General features: G+C 39.4%; 1 protein-coding gene across 1 annotated transcript in view; it reads left to right on the top strand.

Annotated features, from left to right (window-relative positions):
- Positions 1-3,658: 3,658 nt before the first annotated feature.
- side-II (sidestep II) overlaps positions 3,659-20,592 on the top strand; it is an 88,092-nt gene continuing 71,158 nt past the window's right edge. Inside the window, exons 1-2 of the mRNA XM_033379831.1 lie at positions 3,659-4,347; positions 18,283-18,772. Of these exons, the coding sequence (XP_033235722.1) occupies positions 18,532-18,772 (241 nt within the window). The 5' untranslated portion in view covers positions 3,659-4,347; positions 18,283-18,531. The remainder of the gene's footprint in view (positions 4,348-18,282; positions 18,773-20,592) is intronic.

Raw genomic sequence — 20,592 nt, 5'->3', positions numbered from 1 at the left:
GCATTTCGGAGAAATAAGATAAATTCTCCTGGCAGCTGCGCTAACGAGCGTCTCCAGGGAGGGGTAAGGAGTGAGAGGAGAGAGGCGAGGGGAGAGAGGAGGTGTGGGGGATAGGGGGGTGGCATAGACTTTTTGTCAAACAAACAACAAAAGTATTTGCTGAGTAATGCCATCGCTTTTATCTTATGGGTTGCGGAGGGAGGAGTGGGGTGGATGGGGGGTGGCGTTGCATTTCTATTGGGGATGTGCGTGTTTGGTGCGTGTGTGTGTGCGTCGTCCATATATCGTTGGTGTTCGTGACAGAATGGGACTGGGAAAATTAGATCATTTGATTGAAAATATAATTCCAATGTTTTGATTTCAAGGTATTATATTTTTAAAAATTTGGATCATATACTTTTTTAACAAAAATATAAAAAAAAACTATTTTAAAACTATTACACCCAAATCTAGACCCAAATCTAATACCATTTCTCTTTTTATGTACCTTCAGCACATTTTGTTCGATTTTTAAAGGGCCTTGAAGTGATATTTTAAGGGTTCACAAGGTTATATGTAAAATGGAAGATTGTTAGTGGGATTCTAATCAATTTCTGAATGCAGAAGCAAGGAAGACTGTCTTAGGATTTGTCTAAAAAAATTTAAACTATAAATCTAAACAATTTAGGGATTGGATACCCACTAGATCCATTAGATATTTAAAAAAATAAGTAAAAAAATATTGGTTTAAATAAAAAATACTACAATTTTTACAAATTTATTTGAAATATTGAAAGGGGATCAATCATTTTCATAAAAAAAATCATGTGTTGTTAGTTTTATGCTTGATCGTGCGTGCTTCGTGAACTCGTGATTGCTTCGTGATCTCGTGATTGCTTCGTGATCTCGTGATTGCTTCGTGAACTCGTGATTGCTTCGTGATCTCGTGATTGCTTCGTGACGTCGTGAGTGCTACGTGCCTTGAAGAAGCCCCTCTAACGCAACCATCCCTAATGCCCCCCCCCTGGTACGCTCTTCATCCCTCACTCTCTCCTTTAGTCCCGAGGAGGACGAGCACTTTTGCCTTTTGCTTAATACAAATGAAAATGGATGAGCTACTAAATGTTGTCACTGTCTGTTCGCTGTTGTTGTTGCTGTTGTTGGATTCGAAATGTTGCATTGCATTGACTGCATGAAAATGGAATGAAAATGTTGCAACAAGCTGAACGAACAGCAAAGTTCTCTCTTTTCCCGTACTTGCCGCTCCACAGCGAAAGTTCCACTTCTAACGGTGTCTCAGAGAGTGCTATCTCTTTCTGTCGCTGATTATTCGTCTCTTTTTCTGGGTTGCAAAGGAATGCACTTTGTTTCTATGACACTCACTGTGTGTCCCTCTAGCGTTTTTCCCGGTGCGTTCTTCTCCATCCCTTTCCCACGCCCCCCCCGTTTTCCCTTGCCTATCCCTATCCCGCCCTCGCCGCCCCCTCGCCCCCTCGCTATGTTGCGTCTGTTTTGTCTTTGTTTTTATGCCATTTATTTATTTAAGTCAATTTCGTTGAGTGTGTTTGAGCATTTTGTTGCAATTCGTTTTCGGGTTTCATTTTGTCGTTCCCCCCCCCCTCCCCCCCCACACACAATCGCTAGCTGCCCCCACTATCACTATCACCCCCCGCCCCCGCCCTCCAGCCATTTTCCGTTGCTGCGAAGGTTGTCATTTGGAATCATGAATTGAATGAGCGAATTCGACTCCAGGAACAGGTTGGAATCCGGATGCGTGCCCACAAGCAAGCCGTTCCCTGGTTCTGGTGGGGTGTAGCTCATTTCTAAGTAGCTGCACTTTTCCTGATGAGTCCTACCATTTGGCTCATGTTTGAGTTTGAGCACAGGACAGTGGGGACATTCTTTGTCTTTACCATTCATCAATCAGCAATTTCGGATGAGCAGAATATTCCATATCTGTTTGGCACTCGAATACGAGGCGAAGAAACGAAGCAGATGTAAATACTTTCTCTGTTTTCAATTGTCTTTGCTGGTTTTGTTCATTTCGCACCTCTAGGGATTGAGATTCACACCATTGCGACGTGCTCACACGCACATTTTCGCTATCTTTTTGTATTCGTTTCTCTGTTCTTGCTGCTATACCAAGAGGCATGGTTTTTGTGATATTCGTTGAATCGCAAATTGTCGTCATTGCTCTTCTGGTGCTGGCCCAAAGAATAGATCCAAATGAAATATATCAAATTATTGGAGCTGCCAGGCAGTGTCAAAGCGGATACATTCCGATGGGTAAGAAGTGCCTTTAAGAACCATAATTAAAACCGCATTTTGTGAATACATTCAGACATACAATAATCTCATCCAGAGTACATCGATCTGTAACTTTTATTTCTGACTAAACTGATTCAAATTGAGAGAAAACTACGGCGTACGGGAGGTAAAGGGCTCGTTAAATCTTAATAAACCCAAGAAGGCCCATCTAATTCATTACCATGATTGAAATTTGTTCGGCAAAACTTTAGTTTATGTTTTAAAATGGCATCAAAGTCTTCATAGTCTGGCTAATTCATAAGAGCCACAGCAGAGGGAGGAAGGAGCCAAAGGGGAGTCGAGGGAACGATACATTCAGGCAAATTTGTTCCATTAACCCTAGACTAAAAGATATTTAATAAGAATTACATTCTTTGATTGGCCGGAACCAATGGAAATGTCTCATTAGTGACCGCAGGAAACGAACCAATTATCCATTTAAGAGAAATAAAAAAATATAAAAGAGGAAAACCGTATGGAAATTGTACATATGTAGCATTACACAAAACATTTTTTCTACATGACATTTTACGCTGCGGTTCACGTCTCCACTTAGTCAAGACACCACCTTTATACCTAATTTGTACAGCACAACTTACTCTTATACAACTGTGTCTCTCTTTAAATATGTGTGGTGCTCTTAATATTTTCTATTCAGCTTTTTTTGTCCTGGTGCACTTCTGGTGGAACTCTTTCACTGCCTACTTGGGGCACTCTTGCACTGTCAAGTCATTAATTAGGAAAAAAATAGAAATTTTAAATAAAAGATCTACTAAAAGATATACATACATATGTATATAATAATAACATAGAGTGCTCTTACTAAAGTGGCTGGTAGGCACTTTACTTAAAAGAAAACGAAGGCGAGAATCGTAAGCATTGTGTGATTGAGTCATTTCTATTGTCTCTTCTTTGCCTGCAATTGCAATTGAGGGAGTATTTACTCTTAATCGTTTACTCTGTTTTCTTTACACCTGTGGAGCGCTTCGATCGTGACCTTACACAATATCCGCTCTCTTGAGCAGTAGTTGCATTAATACAAATATTCTAAGAGAGACTTTCCTTGTCTTAATTCTCTCCTCCTCTCTTTGCCCACTTCAGCTTCTCTCTCGTTTCAACGATCAGTCAGTAATTATAATTAATACGCGTAGTAATCTCTTCTTTCTTCTAGCAGCTTCAAACCAAAAGAGAGTCCCTTCTTTATTTCTCTGCCACTCTTTATTCAGCTCCTCCTTCGTTGCTCTTCGCCAGTCGAGCCCATTCGGCCTTGCCTGCAGTTCTTTCATTTCGTTCGGTGCTTCGTGCCAGCGGGCGGCCACTTCGTGCGTGGGTGTTTTCTGTGTGGTGCTCGTGTGGCTCCGCTTCGGCCTGGCCTGCTTCGTCGTTTTAGTTGAAGCTTAGTCGTCGCAGTGTTTAGTACGTGTGCAAGAATGCTGTCGCCTCGCAGGGCCAGCTAACGTGAATCGCGCGTGAATCTTGTCGTCGTTCGTTTCAGACTACCGTTGCTGGTCGTTGTTTCGCTAACCGTTTGGGTCGTCCTGGCCGTCGTGTGTTCGGCTGCGCTAATCGCAATCTAAAGATAACTTATTGAAATATTAGAATATCTAACTGTACAAATAAGCGCGTGACTGAAAGAAAAAGCAAAAGCAGCAGCAGCAACAGCAACAGCAGTCGGGCAGGCGTCAGAAGAAGAATAAGGCAAATGCTGTTTGCGTGTTTTTATTTTACCGCAAGAAAAAATCCTCAAGTAAAGTGAGAGCAGCACTTACACTTACTCTTACTCCTCTCACACTCACTCTCTTCTTTAACGGGGGCTTTAATTGCTCTGCTCTCGTTTTTTGGCATACATTAAAGCAGAAGCAAAAACAACAGCAGTGTCGCGCTTGTGTTTGTGTGTGTTTCATTGTGTATTTGGTTGGCTGTGTGTATGCTTTTGATGGTCACGTGGTCAGCCACCAAGTTGGCCTGCCAACTTGAGCGTGGAGACAAACAACAGCAATCGCAGGAGCCAGCAAGCAGTGGCCGTCCGCCCATAAAGGATTATCATAGCGTTGAAAGCAGGTAAGAGTGAGTCTCCGCCTGCTATCATCTTCCAGCTAACTTTAAGAGCCGACTCTCAAGAGAGTGCCGCCGTACCCTGTGGCATAGCTGTAAAATTTGCGGTTTTAAGCGCCAGTTTTTCGCCCGCAACTTGTATTCCCACTGTACCGTTCTCTGTGTGCTTTCCCGGAACCCCCTGTCGATTGCCGTAACTTAAAAAGCGCCAACTGACTGCCGGAAAAGTTGCCAAAAACTTTTGCCTAAAGTTTATTTACTTGTTTTTTTTTCCTTTCGCTACCGTTGCTTTCTCACTCTATCTCAGAGAGAGTGGTGTGTGTCTTCTCTATTTTGCTCTTTTACACTTCTGGCAGACTCTTCTCTTTTGCCTATCAGCGGGTGCGTGGGTAAGACAGAGATCGCGAGCGAGCGTGGGATAAAAGCAGAGGAATGCTCTCTCAAAAAGTGCACAAATTATCTTCATAACCGTTAAAGCAGGAGCTTTCTTTTTGGGACTTTTAAAGAGGTATTTTTTCCATGAAATCGCTTTGATTTATTTGGGAAATTCGTATATTTGTTGGAAATATTCTATGAAAAGAGTTGCTCGAGGAGAACACTTGTTTTTCCCTCAAAAACACCCCACTTATAAGCCATCCTGCACCTGCTTCACCAGTCCCTTGATTTCCGAGCTTCCTTGGCTTCTTTCGACTTCCTTCCTTCCTTCCTTCCGACTGGCGCTGGCGCTGCCGACTGTTTATTAAATTTGTATGTTGTCTTTCATTAGAGGGAAATGTGAGGGAAAGCTGAATGAATAGTGTAGGAAAAGTGCCAAGTGCTGTTTCAAGGAGCAAACTCCTTCTCGAAGGAGCAACTTTATTTGCCATCATCTAGTTTGTGAGTGAAAATAAATAAATTAGTTAAATAAATACAAAATTCACAGAAAGAAAAGCGGGTTCTACGGCAAACTGTCATATTTATAAATTTCTAGTGAAATGTTCTCTCCCTCTCTCTCTCTCTCTGTCTTTCTGTAATTTTTTGACAATTAGAACATGCAAATAGCCCTCCGACAAATCCTTTTTGAAATGAAGGACACGCACGACCCCAAAAAATGGGACTGTCACGGGATACAGATACAAATAAAGATACAGATACAAAAAGATACGAATTCCCGTTGCCTGCATATTTGATACCCACAAAACATTTTTGACAATTTCCTCGTCGCTCCCCCGCCCCCCCAAAAGCTTAATGGCTAATAGACCTTGAGAGAGAGAGGGTTGAGGGGAGGGCAGAAGGGTGGCAGTCCGTGATGTCAGAAGCAATTGTTTTGGGGGCAGCAAATTATAGGCGAAAAGTCAATTATTACACAGCGGGAAAACAGAAGCTGAGGAGCATTTTTTTTTTAAGTGTATGAAAATTCCATTTTTTGGGAACCTTTTTGGACCAGAAATATATTATAGTTTTTTGGCTGGGTTGGACAATAGTTCTAAAAAACTAAAAATATTAAAAAAAAGAGAAAAGAATAGAAATAATAAAAAGTAAAAAATTTTGTTTCTGATGAAAAATGAAAAAATGAAAAATATATTTTATATCCAACGGCAGTACGAAATTTTAATAGCAATTTTCTCAGACCAATTTTCTCCATGAATCTTTTTTTCTATCACATATTACTTCCTATATAAAATAGTACTGGCATTCCAAGGATATTTATAATACCAGAGATATCCTGCATTGATCTTAAGACTCCAAATAAATATTCTGTAAATTCTGTAAAATACTCAAACTTTTATTATAAGTGCTGTAAAAAAAAGAACATTGCCATCCACTTTTCAACATTCAAAGCACCTCTATTTTTCTCCAAGTGTAGTCAAACACAAAATGAGAGATACATTTGGTGTTTTTTTTAGATATTAAAATTTCCAGCTCCCAAAGGGATTCCACACCGCAGGAGGGACGGGGGTTTGGGTTTTAGTTGACAAAAAGATACGTTATATATGAGGATATGTGGCTTATCAGGAGGCACTTATATTCCCCTGTGTATAAGAGTGTGTGTGTCCGTGTGTGTGTCCGTATGTGCGTGTGTGTGTGTTTGTGTACTTCAAAAAGGCATTAAGCCAGAGCGTATAAACAAAAGTTACGCATACCCCGTAATGCCTTAACCGTTGACGGGTTAATGTGATTTTAATGTACTTTTTACCCCCTCACCCCCTCATCTCTAACCCCCACCTGGATCCCTGGCTTGCAGAGAACTTACTCCTCCCTCTCTCCCCCCCCCCCCCTGCTGTGAGTGTCCCTTCCTCTCTCACTCTTTCTATCTCTGAGTGGGTTTAAGTTTTATGCAATGCCATTTCCCCATTTCTTCTTTTCTTTTTTTTTTGCATTAAGAAAAGTTGTTCCTTTTTATCCCTTTATATTTATGCAAATTGAAAAGTAAATGTTTCTCTTTTATTTCACTTTAATTTTGATTAAAATGCGATCCAACAATTAAGCAAAAAAACTTTATTGCATTTTTCTGAAGCGAATTAACAAATGAAATTAAGGCCCACAAAACAAAAAAAAACGATTAAAGAAATTGGCAAAATATTTACACATGAGGGATGGTTTTTTTTTGGGGAAAGGAAAATGTGTATTTTTGTATCGTTTTTTATATGTTTTGCTTGAAATTAACGAATGGTTTTTTATATGCATTTTCCCTTGGGCGCTGGGAATATTCTGTAGGGATTTTTACAATAATAATAATAAGTGCAGGGCCTCAGGGATTATTTTAAATATTTACATATAAAAGTCAAAGCTCTGTTGAAAATATCGATAGCAAAAATAAAATAGAAAAACTTTTTTTAAGAGGGAATCCATAATCATTTAACAAAGCGCAAAGAGAGTGAAGCAAATAAATTCAAGAGCTCGAACGGAGCTCTTAAAAGGGGATCTTTAGGGGAGACTTTTACTCGGAAAGACAAAGACTGGAAACGAGGGATATATATTTAATATTTTGTAAAGGGAGAACAGGAATTACGAGGCACTGCAGGGGCTCCAAGGTCTCAACTTCCTGAAGTATAGAATTTAAATAAAAACTTCCAGCATTAAAATTTCTTCTCCTCAAATAAAATGGCCTAAAAAAATCTGTATATCAATTATAATCCATTTAAAAATTCGTATCTTCCGCTGGGAGAACGCGTAGTCCTTGCCACAGAAATCGAGCACTAAGCAAATGATTTCCTGGCACAGAGACAAAGAGAGAGAGAGACACCTGCCTATCCAATTACTTTCCTCTGGGCTGTCGCTTGCATTTCATTTTCCCAGAATCCCGCCCCTCCCCCCGCTCTTAGGAAACACTTAAACTCCTCTGTACGATTTCAACTAAAGTACAAAATCGTACGATTAGACCTAGACAAATAGCTAGCCATAAATAGGTTAAGATTTCCCAGCCACCTAAAGAAATAAACGATAATATGCTCTAAATATAAATATGTGACATGCACTACTGACCTAAATAAATATACAACGGACAGCTGCATGCATTTGTGTACATACACTGTTAAGATATTTACGGCACTATCATAAAACACATTCTGGATGACCTGCATGTGGTCAAATCTCACACCATCTGCATGATAACCATTGTGACCGTCATAATTATGACCCTTGGAATATTCCACTGTTGGATTTGTAGTAATTGCTTAGTCCTAAATAGAGATAACACATTTCCCTAGCAATATGATACTCAGATCTAATTAAACATACCTAAGATCCTAAGTAAACAATCATACTCATAGAAATTGTATATAAACCTTGCATTTTACCAAATAAAATCAGTACGAAAGAAAACTCTGACGTATTCACATCTCCGAAGCCCAATTTGTTCAAGTACCGATTGCGGCGACCATTTGTTACTGGTACATGAACCGGTAGCATACAAATTTACATTTTCAGCATACGATTGTCATATTGACAATCACCACAGAATCAAGTGAATCTACATCAACAGATTCATTTGATTCGATCATCCTCTTTGGAGCCCCTTGGAAACGCCTCCCCCTCTCTCTCGCCCTCTCTAATTCACACAAAAACCTCAAACAAAAGGTGAAAATTGTTTTGGAATCATCTGGCAGTACCTGCCAAAGAAAAGCCTCCATCAGAGGCAGCAGACATCTGCCCCCTCCCCCCTTCCCCCCTTCCTTCCTTCCTTCCTTCCTTTAGTGCGTTTTCGTGCCTTGTCAGGTATTTTGTTTTTGCGGCGTTTTGTTTTTGCTGTTAATATATAATATACTTTTTTTATGCCTTTTCATTCTGTTATTGTTCAGATCGATTACCGTTACAAGTGCCAGATACTTGAGCGTGAAAAAACAGCGAGGGGGAGGGAGGGGGGGGGGGGGGGAAACGCACGTGTCTACAAGTCGCCTTTTATTCCAGTTTCTGTTTCTGTTTGGATGTCTGTCATTAGGAAGATTGATTTCAAAAGCGTGGAATGCCGCAATTTTTGTGTGTGTGCCACCGCCGCCTGCCCCATTGTTATGTGTGGCACGCAATCCTCAAACGCAAACGCAACCTTCAACAGCTGCAGGACCCTCATGTTGTGGCTTTCCGTTTTGAGTTGTGTGTTTTTTATATTCTTTGTGTGTTTTTTTTTCACTCATTTTAAATTATATTATGGCGCTGATATTTTTGGAATATTTTATTCAGAAATGAAGAATATTAAATGTTGAAATTGGTATTTGCTCTAGAGGCTACAATTTGATTGATTTCCAGATGTAGGAGGCTGTCTTTTATGGTGGGAAAGTACTTGAAGGGTACTGCACATTTTTTTTGGTAGGGGAAGTATTTTAACACCAGATCTATTATGAGTCTCGTTAAATTAATTTCTATGTGAATCTCAGAAATATATTAAGATTGGAAGCCAGAAAGTCAGCGTTTTTTCTTTTCGAATACGATAGAAGTTTGTGGCAGGCTTACTTATGACATCTTTTCCCAATTTCTGGTGAATGAAACGATTCCTTTTCATATGATAGGTGGCACTAGAAGAACATAGCTCAAAGGAAACCATGTGCCCACACTTTTGAAAAACAATTTTTAGTCCATTTTTCGTTTAAAAAATGGCAAAAATCAATGCAATAAAGTAAAGCTTATAGAAATGACCCAGTCTTAAAGAAAATTGATTCATTTATCGGATAAAATTATTTTTCTTTTAAAAATCGCAATGGATAAGTTTTTAAAACAGCTGAAAACTGTAAAGTAACTGCTGGGCCAGCACTTTAAATAATTTGGCCCAATGTTTTTTTCTATTAAATTCACATTTTTATAGGTTTTTATTGAGATTAAAAGTTTTCTCTTTTATGCCCTTGATTTGGTATATTTTGAATAGACCATTTTTCGTTTAAACAATTGTGAAAACTAATGCTGTGGAGTCACGTCTTTAAAAATTAGCCAATCTTATAGAAAATTGTATAATTTATTGAATAAAATTATTTTTCTTGTGAAAAAAGCAATGGAAAAGTTCTTAAAAAAGTTGAAAACTGTAAAAAACTATAAAACTGCTGTGCCAACAGTCCGGCACTGAAAATAATTTTTTTTTATATATATTTCACATTTTTATATGATTTTTATACAGATTAAAAGTTTTCTCTTTTATGCACTTGATTTTATATATTTTTGATTTCATTTGTTCTTTGATATTTCTACCTTCAGAAGTTAGTTTTTCTTATCTAATTATTTTAAGAACCCAAAAATGTGTCTTTTTTTTAGATGTGTTCACAAATTTTTAATTTTTTTTAATTATTTAAACCAAAAAATATGGAAATAAAATTAAACTTTTACTCCTTAAATGATTGAAACCCTGGTAGAACTAACCAGTCAAAAAAATAGAGCTCTTGTAGGCCAAAATGTTGGTCTGTGTTTCTTGGATTAAAGGTTGGTGGGGGGGAAATTTCTGGCCACCAAAGAGTCCTTCGTTGTTGGTCCTTAGTCCTTTACTGCTGCTGTGGTGGGGGGCTCTGCCGCCTGTGCTCTTTGCATTTATATTGTATATTCAATGATGAGTATGTTATTTTACCGAAATGAAACATTATTTTGCGCAATATTTTCGCCTTTTACGATGCCAATCGTGGCGCCCCACCACCCAAAGGCAGGCCCCCCCTCGCAGCGGGAATGGGGAGGGCTACTGAGAGCCAGCAGCCAGAGGTCTACTGATGCACTGGGAGAAAATGAGCTTTGGAATGTTGATCCAAATGGATTTATACCTTTGTTCTCTATCCAAGTCTTGGGATCGGTTTAAGATATAGAAAACTTGTTTTTTGAGGGCAAAAACTAGCACTTCTTTTTCTCGCAGTGCATGGCATATATCCACCTGCCCCTCCCCCGCCTCTCAGTTCGTTTCGCGTCTCTCTCTCGCTCTCTTTCGTCTCCTACTTTTGGCTTATCTGCAAGTTTGATGGATTTTTATCCCTTTTGGCCGCCTTTTCCCCATCATGTGTGTGTGTGTGTGTGTGTGGGCCTTCCCTTACTTTTATTATTCCTTACCTACCTTACCCCCTGACCTTTCCTCGGGCTTCGTCTTTAGCTTCATCTCCATTTCACCCTCTACCTCAATGGTTTTCCCTCTCGCCCTCTCTTTTAAGGGGCTTCCCCCCCCCGCAAGCTGAATTTTGTTTCCTGTTTTGGGTGTTGGGTTTTCCGATTGCGGGGGGGTTGGGGCTTTTTTTTGGTGCAGTTTTATTATGCCACCACCGCCATAAGACACACACACACACACACACACGCATTTTTATTTTTATTTTTATTTATTGTGTGTGTGTGTTTTTTTTTCCTTTCGTTTGGCCCTCCTCCACTTGGCATTTATTTCGTTTATATTCGTTACTTGTAGCCCTCTCTCTCTCTCTCTCTCTCTCTCTCCCTCTGTTGGATAGTCTCTCCCTTTCTCTATCTGTCAGTCTCTGTTGCGCTATTGCTCTCTCCCTCTCTCAGTCTTTTTCTATGGCTACTCTTTCAAGGAGGTAATATGCTTTTGACAAAGGCACTTTAAAGGATCAGGAAACACTAATATCCGATTCGAATTACACGGTAATGGCGCTAATAAAAGGATCGTTCTTAAAAGAAAAATCGAACCTTAAAATTTTGGAATTTTTGGATCATTCTTCAGTTTTAAACAAGTCTTAATGGGAATTTTAATACAATCTTTACAGATAAATCTTAAAAAAAAATTCTTTATACATTTTTCCTCAACTTTTTCAAAGGACTGCAATTGGCATAAGGTCTGATAATCGTATCCTAGAATTCCAGAACTATAAATACTATAAATACTAGATAAATCTTAAAAATCTACAACACCTTTTTCCAAAATTTCTCTTCCCATTAATTTTTGTACAAAAAGTGTTCAAAATCCTTCAAGTTTCTTGGGTTTGATGGATCTGCTAGGGTATCTATAGATTCTCTTGGCGAAAAACCCATCTTTCATACTGGCTTTTTTGCTGCTTCCTGTTTTCATATCCTGTTTTTTCTTCTTTCATTTTTTTTTTTTTTTGGTGGCGTTCGTCGGCGAATTTATAAATATAAATGAGTTTTGCTCGATGAAGGTTAAATTGAAATTTACTTTGGGTTTTCCCCTTACCAAAGAAGAGAAGAAAGCAGGGGCAAAGGGTGTATTGAGAGAGAGGGAGAGAGAGGTGTCTGGAAGGAAGGCCAGAAATAAGTTGTTTAGCTGATGATTGGAGGGGCGTCTGATGGAAAACCTTCTTCCGAAAAGTAGCCCCCGCCACATACACTCTTTACTCTTTATTACTCTCTCCTTTCCCCTCTCTTTTTGGGTGATTTTAATTTTGATAAGCAACAAGCCGCCGCATATTCGTATATATCTTTTTTCCTGCCTTTTTTTTTGGGTGTGAAAACTTTATTTGTCTGGTGCTTCCTTTTGTTTGGTTTTATCATTTGTCAAACGCAGGAAAAAGAAAAAAGAAGGAAACTTGCTCCAAATTGAATATTTGCATAAGTTTATTGAAACAGCGGCGGTGGTGCAGGGAGGGGGAGGGGGGGCTGGAGCAACAGCAATATTTGACAAAGGAAAAAGTCCTTTCTGCTGTGGAGATCTGCGGCATCTGTTTGATTTGTTTGCTGAAGGGTTTCCTCTGGTTTCCCCGGATTCTTGATTTTATATGTCATATTTGCGGGTGTCTGTCCGTGTGTGTGTGTGGAGGGGGGGGGGGGGGGGGTGTACCTTTTGTGGGATTTTTGGAAAAGTTTTGCAAATTAAATTAGAAAAGTATTTTTAAAGAAAATTAAATTAGAAAAGTATTTTTTTTTTCTTTTCTTATGCAGAAAATGGAGTTAAATGGAGACTCTGTTTGGGGCTGTGTGGAATTTGTTTTTCTTTAAATAATTTTTAGCAAATTTTTGGGTAGCTGTTGAGTTCTATATCTCTCTCTCTCTCTCTCTCTCTCTGAATTAAAGTAAAAAATAAATGTAAATAAATTCCTGAAAGCCCTCTGTTTGGGGCTCTGATATTTTTTTTTAAAGTAATTTTTATTCCACTGCTTTCATAATATTTATTAAATTGTTCTCGCACTTCACAAGTAATTTTTATTCCGTCACTTTTTAACACTGTTGAAACATGTTTGCAACACTGGTATTATCAGAGATTTTTGCAGGGGTGATCCCTCTTAAGAAACGCATATTTTTCCACTTATATTTCCACTCAAAATGTTGGATTACCTTGGGGGCTATAATATGTGATTTAAAGCGATTGTTTTGGGGATATTTTTCATTTGAATTTAACACAGAAATCCCACAATTTAGAAGTGAGAAATAGTGATTAGAAAATAAGCCTAGGAATACAAAAATCATTCATAGAAAAATAGCTTTCGAATTTTCCTAGTTTTTATCTGCCCCAAAATTTCGTGATTTTATTTTCCACTTCTTACTCTTTTTTAATTGAATATTCAGTGGAGTTTTTCCCCATAAATAGTTTATATACCCATAATTTATATTCTTTTATTTGCTGTTTGTTTTTGTTTCTTGTGTTTTTGTGGGAAATTCTAATTACCAAAAGTTTGTGGCTCATTTTGGATTCATTTGTTTTCTCATCACTAAATGTGGCATAATTTTTGTCTCATTTTAAGTGAAAATCAATAGGAAATATTTATGCCATTTTCCCGTTTTTCCATAAGCATTTTGTGGCCCGCTTTTCCTGCTGGCCATAATCCTGGGGCATTAGTGGTTCGGTCCTGTCTATGGCAGGACATTTGGGGACACATTTGGGGAACATTTGGGGGGAGCCTTCGATGGATCACTCGTGGATGGAACTACCATCAAAGTTAATCATCGAAAACAATTTCTTAACCGCAAAGTGCATATAAGCAATAAATATAAATATAAATATAAATATAAACATATACGAGTGTATCCGTAAGATACAAAAATACTGGCAGTGCGGCAGATACATAAATTGCTGGGCATAAAGCCCCAGCGGCTTAAGTGTTGGCCCATATGTCAAACCCCGTGAAAAAGCGAGCATTTTCCTTATATATCGGAAAACATAAATCTCAACGACACTAAAAATCAGATATCGAAGAGGGAGGCGGCGGGTAGGGGCCGTATATGGAGATTGTTTCGCGACACCATTAATGCCATATTATGAACAGTAATTTTCCTTAAATTTTCTCGCATATTAAACAGGGGAAAAGCGCTCTACTGGTCGCTCGCTCCGTCGGGCATGTTCCGAATGATTGCTTCAATAACCACGAGAAAAAAAACAAGAGAGAACAAGAAAAACCCATAAGAAACAGAAGGAAAATACAGTGGAAAATAGGGAACGGAGTGGTGGAGGAAGTGAATGAATGACTGACCGACCGACTGAATGAATGAGTGAATGACTGACGTACCAGAGACTACTGCATGATGGACTTGCCGCTCGGACTAAGAGATTTTTCGTCTTTTTTTTTGCACATGATAAAAATTTATTTAGACCAAATAGAAAAGAATGAGACTTGGGGGAACAATAAACCAACACGGAACAAACAACAACAACAACCGACGAACCAGTTTGAGAGAGCCCCAGACACAGACACAGACACAAAGAGTGTGCTAGAGAAAGGGGGCAAGATAAGAGAAGGGTGAGAGAGAGAAAGACCAAGCGTTGGGGCAATTGAGGGTCAGGAAACGGCTAGGCAGCCATTGACAGGCAGGGGCAGGCAACCCCAGCAATTGTTGCAGGAGCAGCAGTTGCTGCAGGACCCAGTCCAGGAGAGGAATGCCACACAGAACTATTGTCTAGATTGCTTGTGTATGATGTGCTTGGGGCTGGGGCTGGGGCTGGGGCTGGGAAACCTTGCCCCAGGCACTTTACTCTTTCAGACCCTTCCTCTGTCCCATCGTCCGTCAGTCCGTCAGTCCCAGGCACTGAGGCAGCCACTGAGAGAGCGACAGCGACAGGCCACTGACGAGCCACTGCATGCAATAAAATGTGTCTATCAAATGTGTGTGTTTCGTTTTCATTCCTGCCTCCAAGTCCAATGTTACGTGTATTTAATGCTCTCTAAATTTTTGAACGGGGGGTCGATTAGCTATAAGAAGGTGTTTGAGGTGGGTTGAAGGGACCTGAGGACACCCAAAAGGGAACTCCCTTGGAACCCCAGATTCCCTTCATTTTAGGGTACCTTTAGAGGGCATCCCTTATTCGTTTTTCCCCTCTTTTTGTTGGTTCCATTTTGCCCTCTCAATGATGTTTTGTTTTATTTCATTTTGCTTTGGTTTTCCAGCCCCTACCCCCCCCTCGATGTTTGTCTATTGGTCGGTTGATTCTGTTGCTCCTCGGCCTGGCCGACGTTTCCGTTTCCGCTCACTGTACGCCATGTTGATTTTGCCTTGGCCATTTGCCTCTTTTGTTATTTGTTATTCGGTTCGTGGCAGTCTGTGTGTGTGTGTGTGTGTGTTAATGTGCGCACTCGACTGTGCGCGAATTGCTCAAGTGTACTCGTAGTTCAAGTTAGGGCCATCAGCCAGAGCCCCATCCCCCTGCCTCCACCCCCCTGGCCAAAAAGGGGGCCGCTATTGTCCCTCTAAAAATTATACTATATTTTTGCATGGACTTACATCTCCCTCTCTCTCTCCCTCTGTGCAGTTTTTAGTATAATTTTGCGCTTCTATTTTTTTTTTTGTTGACTGAAAACAAATTTTGTAATAATTGCCCAGTCGTCGCGTCATTAGTTTTATCATCATTTAAGGCTTGGGGTAGGGGTTAGGGGTGCCCTTTCATCATTTATTATTATTATTATTATTATTATTGCTTCTCACATTGTCACCTTTTCGGCTGGTCCACCCCAAGCCCCTCTTTTGCTTATCTTTAGGCCATATTTTTGGTCGCTTATTGCCACTGTCTTACATTCTTATCATTATTAAGGAGCTGCGGTGCTTCGGGGTACTCCTCCTGGGGATGGGGGCCTCTTTTCTACTAACAACATTTTTTTGACGACACTCGACGGACACGTTGACAAAATGACAATGGGAGATAGAGGATAAGGACGAAGGAGCAGGAAACGTAGGAGGATGTGGGAGAAAAGACGCCGCCTATTGATTTGCCTTTTTCGCCTATCTCCTCCGTCCCCCCTCCACCCCCTCCAACCCCTCAAAAATGCCAGGGTTGCCATCTGTCTCTTTTGTATCTAGCATCTTTGTATCTGTCGGGGCCACCTTTTGTGTCCTGTCCCGTTTATTGGCGCTACCTTTTCCTTTTTCCCACCTTTTGTCAGCTCATATCTTTTTTTTTTTTTTGTTGGTGTTTTCCCACCTTTAAGTTTTCTCTGTTTCCTTTTCCTTTCCCTTTTTTTATATTTGCAAATCATTATTATTTCTATAGAAAAAGATACATGAGATGTGTCTTCGTTTTTTTTTTTGTCTTCCTTTTTCGGTGGATGTCAATTTTCTTTACCTTTATTTTCATTCGAAAGTTACTTTGTTTTTTTTTTTTTTTTTCGGTGGAAAGCGACAAGCCAGCGATATTTCCCTTCGGTTCTTTTGTGGCAGCGGAATATTGCTTATGGGCGAATGTTTTTATCGATGGCAGGCAATCTAAGGGATGCGTTTTGGAGGAGGATATGGGGGGAGGGGATGGGTGGAAGGAAAGGAAAGGAAAGGTAGGGTTGCAGGATGAACGGAAATTGTAAATCTTCTTCGTTTTGTTGGCGGCTTGTTGCTTTATCTTTTTACGAAATGGAAAGCAAAACGGAAACGGGTTGGAATTTGTTCGAGTTTCGCGTTGATTGTGAAAAGGAATATTTACCAAGGGATGAAAGATCATTAATAAAACAAAAGAAACGGGGTATAATATTTGTTTATATTTTATTAAGCTCTACAACAATTTTTGGAGTATTTATTAATTTGCAAGAGGGGATTTCAGAAAAGTATAATCTTCCGTATTTTATTTTATTTATTTCCTTTGGAGGCGCTTGAATTTCATTAACAAAATCCAGGGAATGCAGAAAATAATGCAAAATGTGAAAAGAGATGCAACAAGCAAAAAAAACACAACAAACTAACAGGAACGAGCACGCACACAAATCCCACAAGACTTGAATGAACCTGCCTTTGCTCTGGCTATCCCGTTCTGCCCTTCAGCGCTTTAGGCACGAATCGCTCTCTGGAGTGTGGGTGCTTTTTGACTCTCGGTTTCGCTGCGCTCTCTACCTTGTCTAGTGCTCTGCCTAAGCGCGATCGTCAGAAATATACAGACTGCAAAAAGTATTTGAGTTGTTGTTGCTCCCTCCTCCTCCCACGCTGCCGATAACAAGCGACAGAGCAATGCCGAAGCAAAGGGAGAGTGCAATGCCGAAGCGAAGCGATAGAGCAATGCCGAAGCAAAGGGAGAGTGCAATGCCGAAGCGAAGCGATAGAGCAATGCCGAAGCAAAGGGAGAGTGCGATGCCGAAGCGAAGCGATAAAGCAATGCCGAAGCAAATGCAATGTCGAAGTGAAGCGAGAGTGCAATGCCGAAACGAAGCGATAGAGCAATGCCGAAGCAAAGGGAGAGTGCAATGCCGAAGCGAAGCGATAGAGCAATGCCATAGCGAAGCGGGAGAGTGAAGTAGCTTTGAATATGAGCTTATCGCTTGATCTCTCGCTTGCGGGCGTACAAAGTTCTGCTCTCTTTTCGCTTCCCTGTCTATGCTAGAAGCAGCTTAGCGTTTAGAAATGCTTGCGGTTTGTATTGTTTTTGCTTTGCTCATCGCACGCAGTTTGTGATCAGCCTAAGAAGTCGCCTACATCCAATGAAAATAAGCGGGTGCGTCTAGATTCCTGACCAGCACTCGTCTCCTTCCACCACTCACGGTCGCCCCCCCGCCCCGCCACTCATCGATCGTCCTTCCACAAGTTCTCACCTCTGCCATAATTATATACCTTTTAAATTCCAATGCCCAATGCCTAATGTTGCTCAATCAACTTGGATTCCACCGAATCCCCCAATTCATTGTGGCCCATTTTCCTACATTTTCCAAACAAGGTGACAAAACTTGTGCTCTCATTTTCTTTACTTTTTCTTTTGAAGAAAAGTTTTCTAAGTAAAATTGAAGGGCGGGGGGGAACCTGCCAGCACCCCTCTTGTGAAACCCAACAGCTGTGCAGTGGAGAGAGGAGTATCTGTGTTTGGGAGAGTATTTATGTGCATTTGTGTGTCTGTGTGTGTGGTCTTAAGGGGGCGTGTCGTCTTACAACTCGATAATTGCGGCTTCAACTTGACTTTAACACAGAAAAAAAAGTAAAAAACTAAAAAGAAAATCAAGAAAATCGAGGAAAAAAAAAGTAAAAGAAAAAGCGCAAAAGAACGAACGAAAGAAAGAAAGTTGTTGAACTTTTTAACTAGCCTCCGAAACTAAAAGAAAACTTTTCAATACTCAAACCCAATGGATTTTCCCCCACTACTACATATCTCTCTCTCTCTCTCTCTCCCTCTCTCTCTCTGTCTCTGTCTCTGTTTCGTTGCAGCTGCTGCCCGAAAGGAATATCGAAAATGTGCTTCCATTAGAACGAACGGAGGAGGAAAACTGCAGCGGGAAAATCTGCAAGCCAAATCCAACTTAAGTCCACATCAAATTAAAATCAACAAGCGGCGGAACGGAGGAGCGGACCCCCCCTCGCCCAAGAAGAGGGGAAAGCCAAGAAAAATTATAGAAAAATATATATATAGAGAAAGAAAGGCAAAAAGGAAAAGGGAGCAAGGAAAAGCCGTGGAAAATGAAGTGCAATAAAAGTCAAATGGCCACGTTAACAATGTGGAAAATTTTTATGGCCCTGCTCTGTGGAATGGCACTGCCGCTAATGCCAGTCACATTAGCGCGCCTGCATTCCACATCCGGCGGTGGCGGCGGCGGCGGCGGCGGCGGGGGAGGCGGCGGCATGTCCAGTGGTGTCCTGGGTCCTGGCTCTGGCGGCGGAGGATCCAGCGGCGGCGGATCTTCAGGGAAAGATGCACACGGTAAGTCCTTTTTACGCTTGTCCTTTTTTTGATTATTTTAAATGGCAGCACTGGCTGCCGGTCGCACTCTGGCGTCCAAAGTCCAATAAATAAATTTAAATATTTAACTAACTTGCATTCAGAGTGCGAATGCGAAGAGTGCCGCCCGTCGCGGACGGCGACTGCAGCCAGTCCGAAAGTTTGCCAAAAAAAAAAAAAACACAAGAAAAAAAAAAAAACTTAACACCTCGTTGCAACGTTCCGAGGCACGTTGTTGTCGTGGCACGTGTCCTGGCATTTATGATTTCATTCCCTGCTTTCTGCTGTAAACCTCGAGGGTAGTGCTCCTACTGCCCCTCCTTCTGGGGCGTCTCCTGGCTGGCTGCTCCTCTAAACTGTTCCATTAGCACCCAAGCAAATGCTTGTGGAATTTTAAGAGCAGGACACAGGATACACGGGACACACAGGATACTGGGTTTATGGCAGTAAAGATGGCTTGTGCTGGCCAGAGGAACTCACGTAGTCATCCACTTTTGTTCAAGTACAATGCCACCATCTCGTCCCAACCCTAATCCAAATCCTAATCTTATTTCTTCTTGTTTTGAGGTGATATTTTGATGATTACGAATGCAGATTACGGATTAAAGTGTGGTATTTTATTAGAACGAATAAATTGGGGATTGCCGGAAAGAAAGATTGAAGTTTAAGAACTTTTAAAAGTATCTGAAACAATTATATTTTTAGAGGAAGTTTGGGAAATCGAGGTACAAATGGACTTTACATGAAAATCAATTAAGTAAAACTTATTAATTTTGAAATAACAAATTTAGACATAATTTTATCATGTATAAAATATATTTTTTTTTATATTTTTTTTAGATTATTTTATAATTTATTTTTTTTAAACTAATATGTTTATTTGTTATTATTTATAGTATAATTTATATACTTTATGTCTAGGTATATAATAAGGCATAAAATATCCATAATAATTAAGATTTAATAATTAAAATATATTTTTCTTATCCTCTTATATTTTATTTTATGTTTTTAAAATTGATTTTAACAGTTATATTTTATTTTATAGATAGATAGATAGATAATATTTATTTATAATAATGTATGTATGTATATAAAATCAATCATATTTACGATTTTTAATTTTATTATTTTTTATTATTTTTTTTGTATTATTTTATATTATTTATTTAATATTTATATTTTTTATTCACTTATATTTTATTTTTTAAATTAACATTTTTAATCCATCTTTTATTTCATAGTTTCTTTTCTACTTAATATTTTTATTTAAATTTATAAGTATCCATCATATTTCGATTTTTTAATTTATATTTTATTTTGTATGCATTTTTATTTATAATTCTCTTATGTTTAATTTTTTAATTATAATTTATAATTTTTATTTTTTTAATTTTCCAAATTAATATGCTTTCTTGTATGTACATTTATTTGAATTTACAATTTTCCATCATATTTCCGATTTCATATATTTTTTTGGTTTTAATCAATCGAGATTTTTCTGCTTTAAAAATTAATAATCAATGTTTTTAAAACGTTGAGGCTTTTTTTAGTTGGGGAATAGACACTATGTCTTTATCTTTAAACTCTACGCGTTCCGAAAATATAGTTCCATTAGTCAATTTCCGCGCAGTTCAAAGTTGACTTGTCCATTAACTAAACCTGCAAGTAACACTCGCTTTTCCGGTGATAAAAACTCGACAAAAATCGACTGTCAAAAAATGGAAACTTAAGCCAGAAACTGCACAAAACTGCAGCAACTGCAGCAATATATTTCAAAAACTTCTCGCACAAGAAAATAA

This window comes from Drosophila pseudoobscura, chromosome 4, assembly GCF_009870125.1.
Source record: "Drosophila pseudoobscura strain MV-25-SWS-2005 chromosome 4, UCI_Dpse_MV25, whole genome shotgun sequence".
Taxonomy (NCBI): domain Eukaryota; kingdom Metazoa; phylum Arthropoda; class Insecta; order Diptera; family Drosophilidae; genus Drosophila; species Drosophila pseudoobscura.
The sequence above is the reverse complement of the archived record's forward strand: the minus strand, read 5'-3'. Positions and strand labels throughout refer to the sequence as shown.